At 39.5% G+C, this 13,922-nt stretch overlaps 1 protein-coding gene across 1 annotated transcript in view; it reads left to right on the plus strand.

Moving 5' to 3' along the window:
* Positions 1 to 13,922, plus strand: part of LOC136879376 (organic cation transporter protein-like) — a 122,875-nt gene that overhangs the window by 69,367 nt on the left and 39,586 nt on the right. The window contains exon 2 of the mRNA XM_068229098.1: positions 4,560 to 4,746. Within this exon, the coding sequence (XP_068085199.1) occupies positions 4,560 to 4,746 (187 nt within the window). The remainder of the gene's footprint in view (positions 1 to 4,559; positions 4,747 to 13,922) is intronic.

Below are 13,922 nucleotides of genomic sequence, written 5' to 3' on the forward strand. Positions count from 1 at the left end.
GAAATAATAACTCTTCTCAAATTTCATGATCACATAATGGCTAATCTTAATAAGAAATGAACTTGACATTCCATACTGCACTATCATGCAAGTCATACGGAGAGAACACAAGGTTTATGAAACGATGGTTCTATTTTCTAAATTAATCAGTAGCAGTTTAGTAAGTAATGAACGATGCATTCGGAATAGCACATCCTTAGCAAGTCGTATTCATCAACACAACGCAGTCCCGGAATTCTCCCCAGTCACTCCCTGTCTCAGACTGAGCAGACTGACCTCGCTACCAATAAACCGTACGAAATTTCAGGTGTCAGCATTCAGTGGGCTGGAATTGACTGGTTATTTTCCAAGGTGAGAGGGCGCAGTTGCGAAACTAACCACCTTCTGTACATCGTGGCGTGATGCCTGTCTGGTATGCAACCCAGCATGGTCATGTGTGGAGCGTGTAGCTACTGTAGTAGTTCGTAACCACGATACAGAATTCGAGAAAAAGGCGAAGTTTGTAAACAAATTAAAGTGACAGTTAATACTTGGTTTCTGGAGGTTGATATTTTTAACTTACATTACCATTCTCTACTAAACGGACTGCGTGTTTTTGTAGTGGTTGGTAGCGCGGTGTGCTGTGAGTGTATAAATACGTGTGTATTGAGAAAAACACAAAAAATTAGTACAAAATCTAAAAGAATTAACTACACATGGCTAAAACTCCCGACCCGGTCGGAACCAAACCCAGGACCTTCTGATCCAAAGGATGCGATGCTGACTGTTCAGAAAACGATCAGGGCATCGGGTGATCTATGGCTGACTTATAATTAATTTTATCAGGTAAACAGGAAATCTGCTACCAATGATCTTTTACATTTTGACATCGTAGAACATCGTACGCCAAATGGATTTTCTTCCACCCTTCAAAAGTCCGACTCCCTCTACCGGGTTTGAACCCATGATCTTGGGGTCTAGAAGTCGACACTCTACCACTGATCCAGATCTGTGCGTGGGGGCGGTATAATAACACCCACGGTATCCCGTACCTGTCGTAAGAGGCGATTAAAAGGGGACCCAGGTGCTCTTAACTTTGAGCCTGTGTTGGCGTCGACGGGTCCTTCAGCTGAGTCCTGGCATTGCTTCCACTTACTTGTGCCAGGATCCTCATTTTCATCTATCTTATCCCACCTCCCTTGGTCAACTATTGTTCTTTTCAGATCCCAAAATTATTACGTATGGAGGCCTAGGGAGTCTTTCATTTTCAAGCCCTTCGTGGCCCTTGTCTCCCTTTGGCCGATGTCTTCACATTTCGAAGTGTCGGATCCCTTCCATTGTTTTCTCTCTAATTAGTTTTATATATAGGATAGTTGCCCAGTTGTACTTCATCTTAAAACAATAATCACCACCACACCCTGTTCTAAGGTTATCAAAATTTGTTTCAACGTAGTCGCCATGGCGATTGACGCATGTGAAATTTAAAAAAATAGTGTTATTGGTTTTACATCCCACTAACTACGTTTACTGTTTTTGGAGACGTCGGAGTTGCCAGAATGTTGTCCCGCAGGAGTTCTTTTACTTGAAAGAAAGTCTACCAACACGAGGCTAGCACGTTCAAATACCATCGGACTGAGCTAGAATTGAATCCACGAACTTGAGCTCATAAGGCCAGCACTCTTACTCTCTGAGCCACTCAGCCTGGGGTGGTACATGTGACTAAACACACGCAAAAATCCGTGTCCTGCGACTTCACCAAGTTAGTGTTTTAGTACCGCCTAAATGCCATTGTCACTATGAAATTTGTGACCATAAAATTATCACGTCAAAACTACCCTGACCTTCTCTGACGATAATGTTCAGTCATCACTGTAGAGTCCGGATTATTAGGTGTCGATAGGTTAGAATGCAAACTTACTTAAGCCAGTAACAATTATACCCTCCACTGTACAACGGTTATGCTATGAGATTTGCATAGATATAAGGGGTACAGCCTATAGAACTCCTTGAATTTATGCTACTCTTCCTACACTGTGGAACAACGGGTTGCATCACACTTCCTACAAACCAAATTTCTTTGCATTCTAACCTATTACCACCTAAAAATCCGAGGTATAGTCATCAGTGATCTACATTTAGGAACGTCGCCCAGGTGCCAGATTCCAGATCGATTGTTTATCTATCTTTATCTTAAACATTTTCAAAGAACTTGGAAATTAATCGAGCATTTCTCTTGATGATTTATTCCAATCCCTTACTCCTCGTCCTATAAATGAATATTTGGCCCAATTTGTCCTCTTGAATTCCAACTTTATCTTCATATTGTGATCTTTCCTACCTTCAAAATCTCAACTCATGCTTATTCGTCTACCAATGTCATTCCACACCATCTCTCTACTGACAGCTCGGGACATACCACTTACTACAGCAGCTCGTCTCCTTACTCCCAAGTCTTCTCAGCCCAAAGTTTGCAACATTTTCGTAACGCTACTCCTTTGTAGGAAATCACTCAGAACAAATCGTGCTGCTTTCCTTCGGATCGTTTTGAGTTCTCGTATCAAGTAATCCTGGTGAGGGTTCCCTACACCGGAACTTACATGCCCTCTCTTTTACGTCATAACTAGGGCCCGGATGTTTATGACCTAAAAATGTATTACAATATGACAATAAATATGACTTACAAATTTTTTGGTCACAATTTCGAAATCTTCAAAATTTTGCCGCTGCTTAAATTAACATTATATTGAAAATACACTTTTAAAAAATAGAACATTCAATAATAATAATAATGATAATGATAATAATTATAATTATTATTGATTTAAGCCCACTAAGGAGCGCTGGTGACTAGTTCTTCCTCGATGCTCTTCTTTGTTCTCAATATCTCTTGAGCCCTGCTGATAATTTCTCCTTTCTCTCCTGTGAAAGGGGCTTCCGACTTCTAGGAACTCTAGGTGGTGGGGTCCAAGACTGTACCATAATTATAATAATGTAATTATAATAATAAATAAGTAATAATATAAATTTTATTATTATATTTTGAATTTATTTATGAATTACTCTTTCCGTCCGCTTCTGTGGTGTAGTGGTTAGCGTGATTAGCTGCCACCGCCGGAGGCCCGGGTTCGATTCCCAGCTCTGCCACGAAATTTGAGAAGTGGTATGAGGGCTGGAACGGGGTCCACTCAACCTCGGGAGGTCAACTGAGTAGAGGTGGGTTCGATTCCCACCTCAGCCATCCTGGAAGTGGTTTTCCGTGGTTTCCCACTTCTCCTCCAGGCGAATGCCTGGATGGTACCTGAGTCAAGGCCACGGCCGCTTCCTTCCCTCTTCCTTGCCTATCCCTTCCAATCTTCCCATCCCTCCACAAGGCCCCTGTTCAGCATAGCAGGTGAGGCCGCCTGGGCGAGGTACTGGTCATTCTCCCCAGTTGTATCCCCGACCAAGAGTCTGAAGCTCCAGGACACTGCCCTTGAGGCGGCAGAGGTGGGATCCCGCGCTGTGTCCGAGGGAAAAGCCGACCCTGGAGGGTAAACAGATGATGATGATGATGATGATGATGATGATGATTATTTACTCTTTCCAAAGGTAACCCTCGACTCTGCATAGAATGAAATAAATCTCATATTTTGATGGGCGATCAGAAAGAATTACAATAGCAAATTGCATATATTTTAAAGCTTTCAAACAGGAACGATCTTCTATTTGCAGGCAACGGGAAACAGACGCTCAACATAGCAGGTTGTTATTGGGCCACATTTGAGACACGTCAGATCATTACAGTTCAATGAAGGCTCACCTCTTTCGCATTCTACTCATCATCTGTCTCTTTCTATACAGCTTCCCTCATAATTCACATAAATATATATTTCCAAGAAAGATAATGTAAGAAATCAAGACAATAATTATGAGATATGAAAAATCCGTATTTGAGACGACTGAAAGCAGATATGCGAAAATGGAATAAAAAGATAAAAAATATGAAAAACACGAACATTCAGGGGGAAATATGACCATAATACGAAAAATTACCGGAAAATGACAAAAACGATAAAAATCCAAAATATGACTTTATTTGACCCGTGAAAATTGCTTTACTTTAGTCACTGTATATAAAATCATGCTTAACTTGCATTTTCCATGGAAATAAAGGAAAAAAGAGTACATGCCATAAACATCCACGCCCTACTCATAATCATGTGAAAAGATCTTAATCCTTCCCTTACAACTTCATTAACGTGATTACCCCCCAATGAACTTCACTTGTGTGCTGTTGTGAATCCTTCTCGACTGGAAAGATACATCTGGTGTTGAACTTGACAAATATATGCACATCTATATTTTGGGCACTTTGGGACTGAAGCCCTTTCTTCACTGACCGATTCAATTACAAGGTAGTCACTCAGGAATTCACTCAAAATTCTCTTACAACAGGGAGGGGACATTGTGGATGTGTGAGTTTAACTAAGATACCATGATCGACACATTAGTATAACCCTTTGGGGAGTAAGATTGTTCTGCTGTAACTCTGTGAATACATTTTTAGAATATGTCAATAAGATAGATGTTTCTTTTTCTAGGATGCGTCTGTCAATTCCCCGACTGGCGGATGGCTCTTACGACAAGTGTCACATGTTTGACGTGGACTACGCTCATCTGGTGTCGGAGAATGTGACGAACCCAAGTGAAACTTGGCCCGTCGTCCCATGTCGACATGGCTGGGAGTTCGATCTCAGCGATATTCCATACCTCAGCATATCCGCCGAGGTAAGAACAGCTCAAAATTCATCCAAAAGAATAAATTACCTGCACAATTTCGTAATCTAACACGTTGATAGAAGACTGACCTAGCAATCTATGAGAATCAGCCTGTTATACAAATCTAATATTTGGCATTTTCCGCATCGTCTAAATATAGAAATGCTGATGATCGAGATGACAGGAGACAGGTGACTGTGGAGGCCAAAGTTCTGGCTAGTAGGGCCCAAGTAAGTAAATATAAGAAGAATATGGAGATAAGGGTTTGTACTGTGTCATCTGCACAGCAAAATAAAGTGAGAGGGAACTGTCCAAATCGCTTGAATGACTTAATCTGCGCTAGTCACTGATGTGTTTCACTTTCTAATTGAGCGCTTAATACCTGACTATTAGAGTTCTTTGTCGTAGACGTGTGTGGCCAACAGACCGTGACTGCTCTTGTGTCACAGTTTTCTGGGTCACAGTTCTACTGAACTCCAAAGCGTCTCAGAAACCCTGAAACTCTTACGGCACACAATGTGTATGCAAAAACAAACGTGTAATGTTGTATTGCCAAAACTCATTGTGCTGTCCCTCTGAAATCCAAGGAGAATTTCCAAGTTCAACTTATTTCTTTCAAGCTTTGGGGGCCATGATAGCTGAGTGACATTGCCACGAGTTTTCCCATCGTGATGGCTGAGGTTCGAGTCTTGCCCAACGCATGCGGATTTTTAATGTTGAAAAATTTTCTTAGCAGACGAAAGGGCCCCCTACTATGAAAAACGTAAAATTAAGCAATCTTCTCAATTGTGCCAAAAGTTAAAGGGTTAAAGGGCCCGTAAAAGTTTTATATTGTGAGTCTTGGATAGCTCGCTCAAACTAAAAAGAAATTTGGAAAACACTTCCGGCCTAAATGTAATTTTGCAAAATCATCCCCGAATTGCTCGTTTCTTTACTCGTTTTCTTTCTAATTCAAATCCTAGCCGAAGTAACTTATTTTCATAATTCTTTCTCTGATGTGTTCCTTGGTTCAATACCCTCAGGTGTTTTTAGACTTTTTTAAATGTCCACACCGAATGTAATAAGTGTTTAAGTGAAACACTGCATTAACTCACATTAGGGCTCGTAGTGTTCGAAAAAGGCAAACTGCTAATCTAATCGACCAGATAACTATGATTAAGGAAAGGATTGTAATTTGTAGGAATAAAAAAAGAAGATAGTCTCATTATTATATTTTATTTACCTAAACTTTATAGCTCACATCCCTAGGATGGTTTCAGCATTGAGTTGCTTGCCTAAAGGGCCACAACTGTGGACTTTTAAATATAAATCATGTCCATGTGGTTGACTTTGCTGAGACTGGAAATTCTGTGACTGTGATCAAGATGTTAAGTAGATATTTTTGTAGAGTCTTGCCTGGCTCTATGGCTACATAGTCAGAGCTCTGGTCCTCACATCAGAATTCCCCGGGTTCGATTCCCGGACTTGTCAAGGATTTGAACTGCGTGTTGTTAATTCTTCTGGCTCGGGGACTGGGTATTTTTGTTCGTCATAATCTACATACAGTACACCACACTACAACCTCCAGAGAAACAGGCAAGAGTCAATGCATGTAGGATCGTCACGAAGGTCATCTGACCGTAAAACTGGGCCAAATTCACAAGTGTCGACCCTAATAAATTGGGAACAAGGCCGGGAAGAAGAATAATAAGAATGTAGAGTCCTCGATGCGAAGGTTGGTTAGATCCCTAATAGCTCAACAATCAACTATCGGAAGTAGCTTAGGACTCACTGATTTGTTTTTTTCTTTCTTCATTTTCTTTCCTTTTTAATCTGTTTACCCTCCAGGGTCGGTTTTTCCCTCGGGCTCAGCGAGGGATCCCACCTCTACCACCTCCTGGAGCGTGAGACTTTGGGTCGTGGGAATACAAGTGGGGAGGGGGACCAGTACCTCACCGAGGCTGCCTCGCCTGCTATGCTGAACAGAGGCTTGTGGAGGGATGGGAAGATTGGAAGGGATAGACAAGGAAGAGGGAAGGAAGCGGCCGTGGCGTTAAGTTACGTACCATCCCGGCATTTGCCTGGAGGAGGAGTGGGAAACCACGAAAAAACACTTCGAAGATGGCTCAGGTGGGAATCGAACCCATCTCTACTGATTAGGCCTCCCAAGACTGAGTGGACCCCGTTCCAGCCCTCGTACCACTTTTCAAATATCATGGCAGAGCCGGGAATCGAACCCGAGCCTCCGGGGAGTAGCAGCTAATCACACTAACCACTACACCACAGAGGTGGTTTAAAGTTAAATATAAACTTCAAAATTAATTAAAAGCGTCCTCTTTGTTGAAGATTTTCTATCCAAGGATATATGACTAGTGTAAAAACCGTAGTCAAAATTTGGCTAACTTAACCATTCCATCATCCTTTTATACCAACCAATTCCCGGCCTTTGCTCTTTGTAAACAAGGGCTTCTTCGTATCTGGATGAACCACATTGCTTGCAACGTCAGTAAAGCAAGTAAGGTCATCTTTGATAGTCAAGCAAATTTCGCTTCGAACATGCCCTGTCGAACGAATTGCATCTAACTCGGGCATTTTAGTTTACACGCTCCACTCATACGTGATGGTGGTTGCATATGCTGGAAGGCACATCTTGCTCTGTCTTGGTTACCCGTCTCAAGTTCGAACAATGCACGTCATTAATAAGGACACAAAATTCACTCAATTTATCGTGTCTAAAAAATATGCCTAAAACAGGTCCCTGAAGACAAATTAAAATCACGCGTCGAGAAAACTGTCAAAACAGATAACATTCAAAATTGTAATGTTATTTTCAGTGAAGTTGCAGATCAGGTCACGAAGTCAATACTTACACATACAAAAGAAACGTCCAACGAGAACAGACACAAGTGGTGCATATTTTGTTTGCAGTCGATATTAAATGCCTGTTTGTTGCAACATCCTTAACATCAGGGATTTTGTCTGATCTAGTATCTGCTTTTCAGTACCCTCCAGTGCTTCCTTCACATCCGTCATAACAGCGCATTCTAGAAACTTTATAAAGCCGTAAAAAGGTTACAAATAAACACTGCAGCCTTGTACGGCTCGATGGCTGAATGGTTAGCGTGCTGGCCTTTGGTCCAAAGGGTCCCGGGTTCGATTCCAGGTCGGATCGGGGGATTTTAACTTTCATTAGTTAATTCCTATGGCTGGGGGCTGGGTGTTTGTGACGTCTTCAGCATTAGATTTCATCTTGCGTAGCATCCTATTCTCACAGCCGCACAGGTCGCCTACACGGTGACAACTCGAGAGACTTGCAGATTTACAGACGAAACGTTCGGTTTTATTGTTAAATTTCTTTAGGAATAAAATGCGGCAAAGGAGCTAAAAAAAAAGTACTAAACAAGTGGGAAAAGGTGCTGACGTTAATAAAAGATGCAAAAGGATGCTTGCATTGAAAAAAGGTGTAACAAAAACACAGTTAGGGGTGTTCATTTTATGTTTTCATTGCAAGATAAGGTAATTAATTGGGGCATTTTAATAGTGGAATAGCACCTAAGATTCCTAGCTCTAGTAATGACGTTACTCTATTTTCAGTACAGTACAATCCAAGGTTTGTCTTCATCAGAGAAATGCAATCAGCACTTTTAAACGTAGAGTGAACAACCATCACGCCGATTTTGGAATTTTGTAAATGTCCCACGCGTTTTTTCTCTGAACGCATTTTCGTGTTATTGCCATCGGTACAAATTTTCACAATACGTAATTTCCCTGCCTTCTAGCTTCAACAAAACATAGTTTAACAGCTGCCAACAGGATGATCTCTGAAAGTTCAAAGAAGCAGGTTATATTATCTTTGGAGGAGCATTCCGGATCTACTGAATGACAAAGAAATTTTGGCTTGTGCATGAAGTGCCGATAAATACAGTTTCAATCAAGATAAATGATGCAATAGTTGTACTTACGTTGAGGTTTTCAGTATTTCTATACTTTGTAGTTATAACCAGAGTTTGGAATTTAGAACAAGTGCTGATGCTAGTTTAATTGTTGTTCAAATTAGCCTAACTTCTAGGTCATCGGTCCAACAAGTGCTGTTAGAAATTACTTCATGTAAATGATCAAACTAAGACGTGCCTCGTACGAATATGTAAGTTTTCATCTATTTTCATTTTATAACTTGTGATAATTAAAAGTTCAGTATTTACTTTATTGTTTCAGAATTTGTTGACTTTTATACGTTTTCATTTAGGTAAATGGTGTTAAACCCACAGTGTTGGTTGTGGTGATTATTGTTTTAAGAGGAAGCACAACTGGGCAACCATCCTCTATTAACACGAATCAGAGGGAGAAAATGGAAGAAGTCCGACACTTCGAAAAATGAAGGTATCGGCCAAAGAAAGACAAACGCCACGAAGGGCGTGAAAGTGAAAAGGTCTAGAGTTCTCTAATACTTTCAGAGTCGGAAAAGAACAAAAATTGACCAAGGGAGGTCGGATAGGATCGATTAAAGAAACTGAAAAAGAAATTATACAATAACGATGAGTGAACTGTACTTTTCTATGTTATTACTTCAGTAAGAGTGCTCTTGGTCACAAAATCCACAGTTCTAACCCTTCAGGCAAGCAACTCAATGTCAAAAATATTCTAGGGATATGAGCTACGAATTTTAGGTTAATAACATACAATAAAGTATGAGAATATGTTCTTTACTTATTCCTAAAAATTAGAATCCTTTTCTTAATCATCTTTATCCGGTAAATTAGATTAGCAGTTCACCTTTTTTAATAATGTTATTTGCTTTACTTCCCACTAACTACTTTTATGGTTTTCGGAGACACCGAAGTGCCGGAATTTAGTCCCGCATGAGTTCTTTTACGTGCCAGTAAATCTACCGACACGAGCACCTTCAAATACCACCGGACTGAGCCAGGATCGAACCTGCCAAGTTGGGGTCAAAAGGCCACTCAGTTTGCCTTTGTTTACTTCGAGCGCTAATGTGAATGAATACATTGTTTCACTTAAACCCTTATAACTACATTCGATATGACAATTTTTCAAAAATCAAAAAATGCCTGAGGGTATTGAACCAAGGAACATATTAGAGAAAGAATTATATAAACAAGTTGATTTGGCTAGGATTTCGATAAGGAAACGAGTATGGAAACAAGCGATTTTAGGCATTTTTCCGGAACTGCACTTAGGCTGGAATGGATTTTGGAAATTTAATTTTTTTAGTTTGATAGAGCTATCCAAGACTGACAATTTGAAACTTTCCCTATCCCTTTAGTCATTCAACTTTTATTTATTTATTTTATGCCTTTGTATGTGGCGAAGCTAGGGCTCACGGCCCTCTCTTACACTTAACTACAACATACAGTGCATAGGCACAGGAATTAGAAAAATAGCATTGTTAACTGTCTCTAAAACAAGCTTAATTAATCGAGTAATATTAGCCTATAACTTCTTATAATTATTCTTTTAATAATTAATATTATCTATCTACATCAACTAGCTCTAAATCATACTTGCACTCACACACACTAACATGCATACAAGCTGATCACGTATTTAAGAGGAAATCTCGACAAGCCCGTTTGAATGAGACTATTGAAGTGCTATTACGTATACTGACAGGGAGTGTGTTCCATAGCCTTGCCCCAGACACTTGGAGAGAGCGGATGTATACAGATCAATGATTAACCGGTATCATAAGGGCAGAAGTCGATCTGATATTATGTTCATGGATAGATGAAAGGAAGTTAAAACGTGAGGATAGGTATTCAGGTGTAGATTCGTTCAGAAGTCGAAACATTAGTGTTTCTGTATGTAGATTTCTTAGTTGATCTATTTTCAGCCAGGTTAACTTCTCATAATATGGGGAAATATGTGTACTAAAATTCAAAGAAAATATAAATCGTATGCAAGAGTTCATTGCCCTTTGAAGTCTCATAGCGTTTTATGAAGTTGCATCGGTTAATACGACATCACAGTAATAAATTATTGGAAAAATGAGAGTTTGAATAAGTTTTATTTTCATGCTATGTGGAACAATGGATGGTTTCACTTTTAGGGGGGTGTAGAAATGCATATACCTTTCTGCAGACACTTGTTATATGGTCATTCCAGTTTAATGTGTCATTCATGACAACGCCAAGGTTTTTTACAGACTTCTGAAAAGGTATAGCTTCACCGCAGAGCATGAGAGTGGGCTGTTGTGTGATGTTTAGCGTATTTAAAAGCCTAGATTGTCCTATTATGATAGCTTGCGTTTTCTTCGGGTTAATTAATAGGCAGTTCTGTTTTGCATACGAGCTAATCACATTTAGAGTCGATTTCATTTGGTGGATTGCTTTGTCAGTGTCGGAGACTTTGAAGTGTGAGTATATCTGAAGATCTTCAGCATAAAGGTGGTAGTTGCAGTCATTTAGGTGAGAAGAAATGCCGTTAATATAGATTAAGAATAAAATAGGTCCAATAACAGACCCTTGGGGAACGCCAGATAGCTTAGTGCTCCATTATGTAGTTGTCATGTTTAATACAACTCACTGTCGTCTATTTTTTTAGGTATGAGCCCAAGAGGTGAATAGCGGAATGAGCCATGTGAAGTTTTTGTAACTTGGCTAACAATATTTACAGTGTCAAACGCACTGCTGAAGTCAAGTAGGATGTACAGTCAGTTTTCGTTCGTCCATAGCCCGTCTAATGTCATCCGTGATTCTGATTAGTGTTGTGGCAGTACTTTTGGCACAATCGAGGAAATTGCTTAATTTTACGTTTTTCGTAGTATGGGACCGCTACTTTGTCTCCTAAGAGATGTGTTGAACATTAAAAAGAGGGAACTGACAATAAAATACTTTTGAAAACGTTAAAATTTGGTCGTTTTAAAATTACAGCTAAAATGTAGCATTCCTCCAAAATTGTGGAATGTCCACTATTTTTCACTGTCTTGTCCCTCATTACTTCTTTCATCAGCTGGTCACCCTAGATGCACGGTTCTTTATGTAGGGGCTTTCTCTTCCTACTAAGAACTGTCTCTATGCAATATCAAGCTGGTGTCAGCCCCGTACCGACACGATGCTGTTAAAACTTTCCCAGATTTGAACACAAAGAATAGTGGAACGACGTGTGCATGAGAACGCGATGACGTAGCAGACAGTATGTCTGCAATGTAATGATATACAATGATCTCAGTGTCTATTTCTTTGACCTTTAACGGAATTTAACGACCTGTGACTGTGATACGGGCGTGGCTGTTAGTATACAACACTGAAAGTGTGTGGGGAGGGAGTGCAGACACTTCCGTCGTAGCTAAGATAACAAGGACAGATTGAGGTCCGTACAAATATTCGGCGTCCATCATTAAGTGCAATATCCATGCTTTTGAAAATTCACTTAAGGAAAATACCGGAAATTCCCTTCTTTTCGAGGCTTACAATTCTGTGCTCAAACGTGTTTAAACTTCCTCGGCATTGAGAAGACAAGATATTATTATTATTATTATTATTATTATTATTATTATTATTATTATTATTATTATTATTATTATTATTATTATTATTATTATTATATAATTCGCTGGGGCCATCAAGGACCACGTTAAGTCTTCTTGCATTTGACACTGAACTTGGCCTTCTTTAGAGCCCAAATTTCCCTCATTCTTTGTGAATGAGCCTGCTTACGCTCCTCTGTCCAAGGGGCACCGTGTCTTCTCTTCGGTTGTTCGTCTCGGTTTAGCCCGTTTGTCAATATTTTCTTGCGGAAGAGATCTCTGTTAAGGGCGTCTTCATCTGAGATATGTAGTATTTGCAGGTCTTCTTTGGTATTTCTAAACCAGGGAATTGTAGTTTTGGGGTTTGAATCAAAAAAGTGAAAGATTTCTTTAGTTAACTTTCTTCCGTCCATTCTTTTCAGATGACCGTAAAATCGTGCCCGTCTTTTTCTGATTGTGTCGGTAATTTTCTCTATTTTGCTGTATTATTATTATTATTATTATTATTATTATTATTATTATTATTATTATTATTATTATTATTATTATTATTATTATTATTATTGGTTCGGATGGGCCTACTTTGGACCACGCTTGTTGAACTGTTGCTTGGGCTTTGATCTATACCCAATATTCTCTCATTTATTGCCGGTGTAACTCCTTTCTTTTGTCTGTCCAGGGGCCACCTTTCTTCCGGAGTTTTCCTGGTTTCCACAGACTTCTTCCAGGGTATGTCGTATATACCGTGTATCTTGAAGATCTGATATTCCCAGTTCTTCAGTGTCCTCACTTTCTGTCAGCCAAGTGGTACGAATCATCTTGTTCTGACAGAAGATGAACACGTGATTGGTCAGTCTTTTGGGACGCAGTCTTATTATATGGCCATAGGGAGCTACTCTCTTTTTCCTAGCACAATCAGCGAGCCTCTCTATATGTTCGTAGAGCTCGGAGTTGTGCCGTCTACGGAATTCTTCATCTTCCTTTACCGGACCTAAGATCTTCCAGAGAATTCTATTATTATTATTATTATTATTATTATTATTATTATTATTATTATTATTATTATTATTATTATTATTATTATTATTATTGCCTCAGCCTGCAAGTTCTATACTTCTTTTTGTTTGTTTGCTTGCTTGCTTGCTTGCTTGCTTGCTTGCTTGCTTGTTTGTTTGTTTGTTTGTTTGTTTGTTTTTGAACGTTTCGGAAGATACGACTCTTTATCAAATTTCAAAATCACTCTCAAAAACCACCTACATCAACTTGGATCGAACCAGCAATCTTTAGAAGTGAAGAACAACAACTAACCAATTAACCGCACTAGTGAAGTCTGCGGTGTGCAGCGTACTACTGCACAGCATGATTCATCCGTCAAAAAGGGTCATCGCAAAATGGCTACAAGCCAGTACTGTGCTTTAACTCCTCTCAATGTTATCTACAACACTTGACTCTCTCGGATAAAGTCATCCATTTACTGACCATTAGTGATAAGAAGACTTGAGAATTAACAATTAAGGTTCATCGTTAAAACAATTATTACGCTTTAACTGAGAAGATAATTTTCTTCTTGAGCATTACGGAAATGATTATCAAAACAGGAACTTCGATTGGCCGGCTACGTCATCCGTATGACACAAATATTGAAACACAGCTTCCATATTGTGTTTCGTATACTATACGAGTATTAGTGGGTACCAATAAAAATATTGTGAACATAAGT

The sequence above is a fragment of the Anabrus simplex genome, chromosome 8 (genome assembly GCF_040414725.1).
Source record: "Anabrus simplex isolate iqAnaSimp1 chromosome 8, ASM4041472v1, whole genome shotgun sequence".
Classification (NCBI taxonomy): Eukaryota; Metazoa; Arthropoda; class Insecta; order Orthoptera; family Tettigoniidae; genus Anabrus; species Anabrus simplex.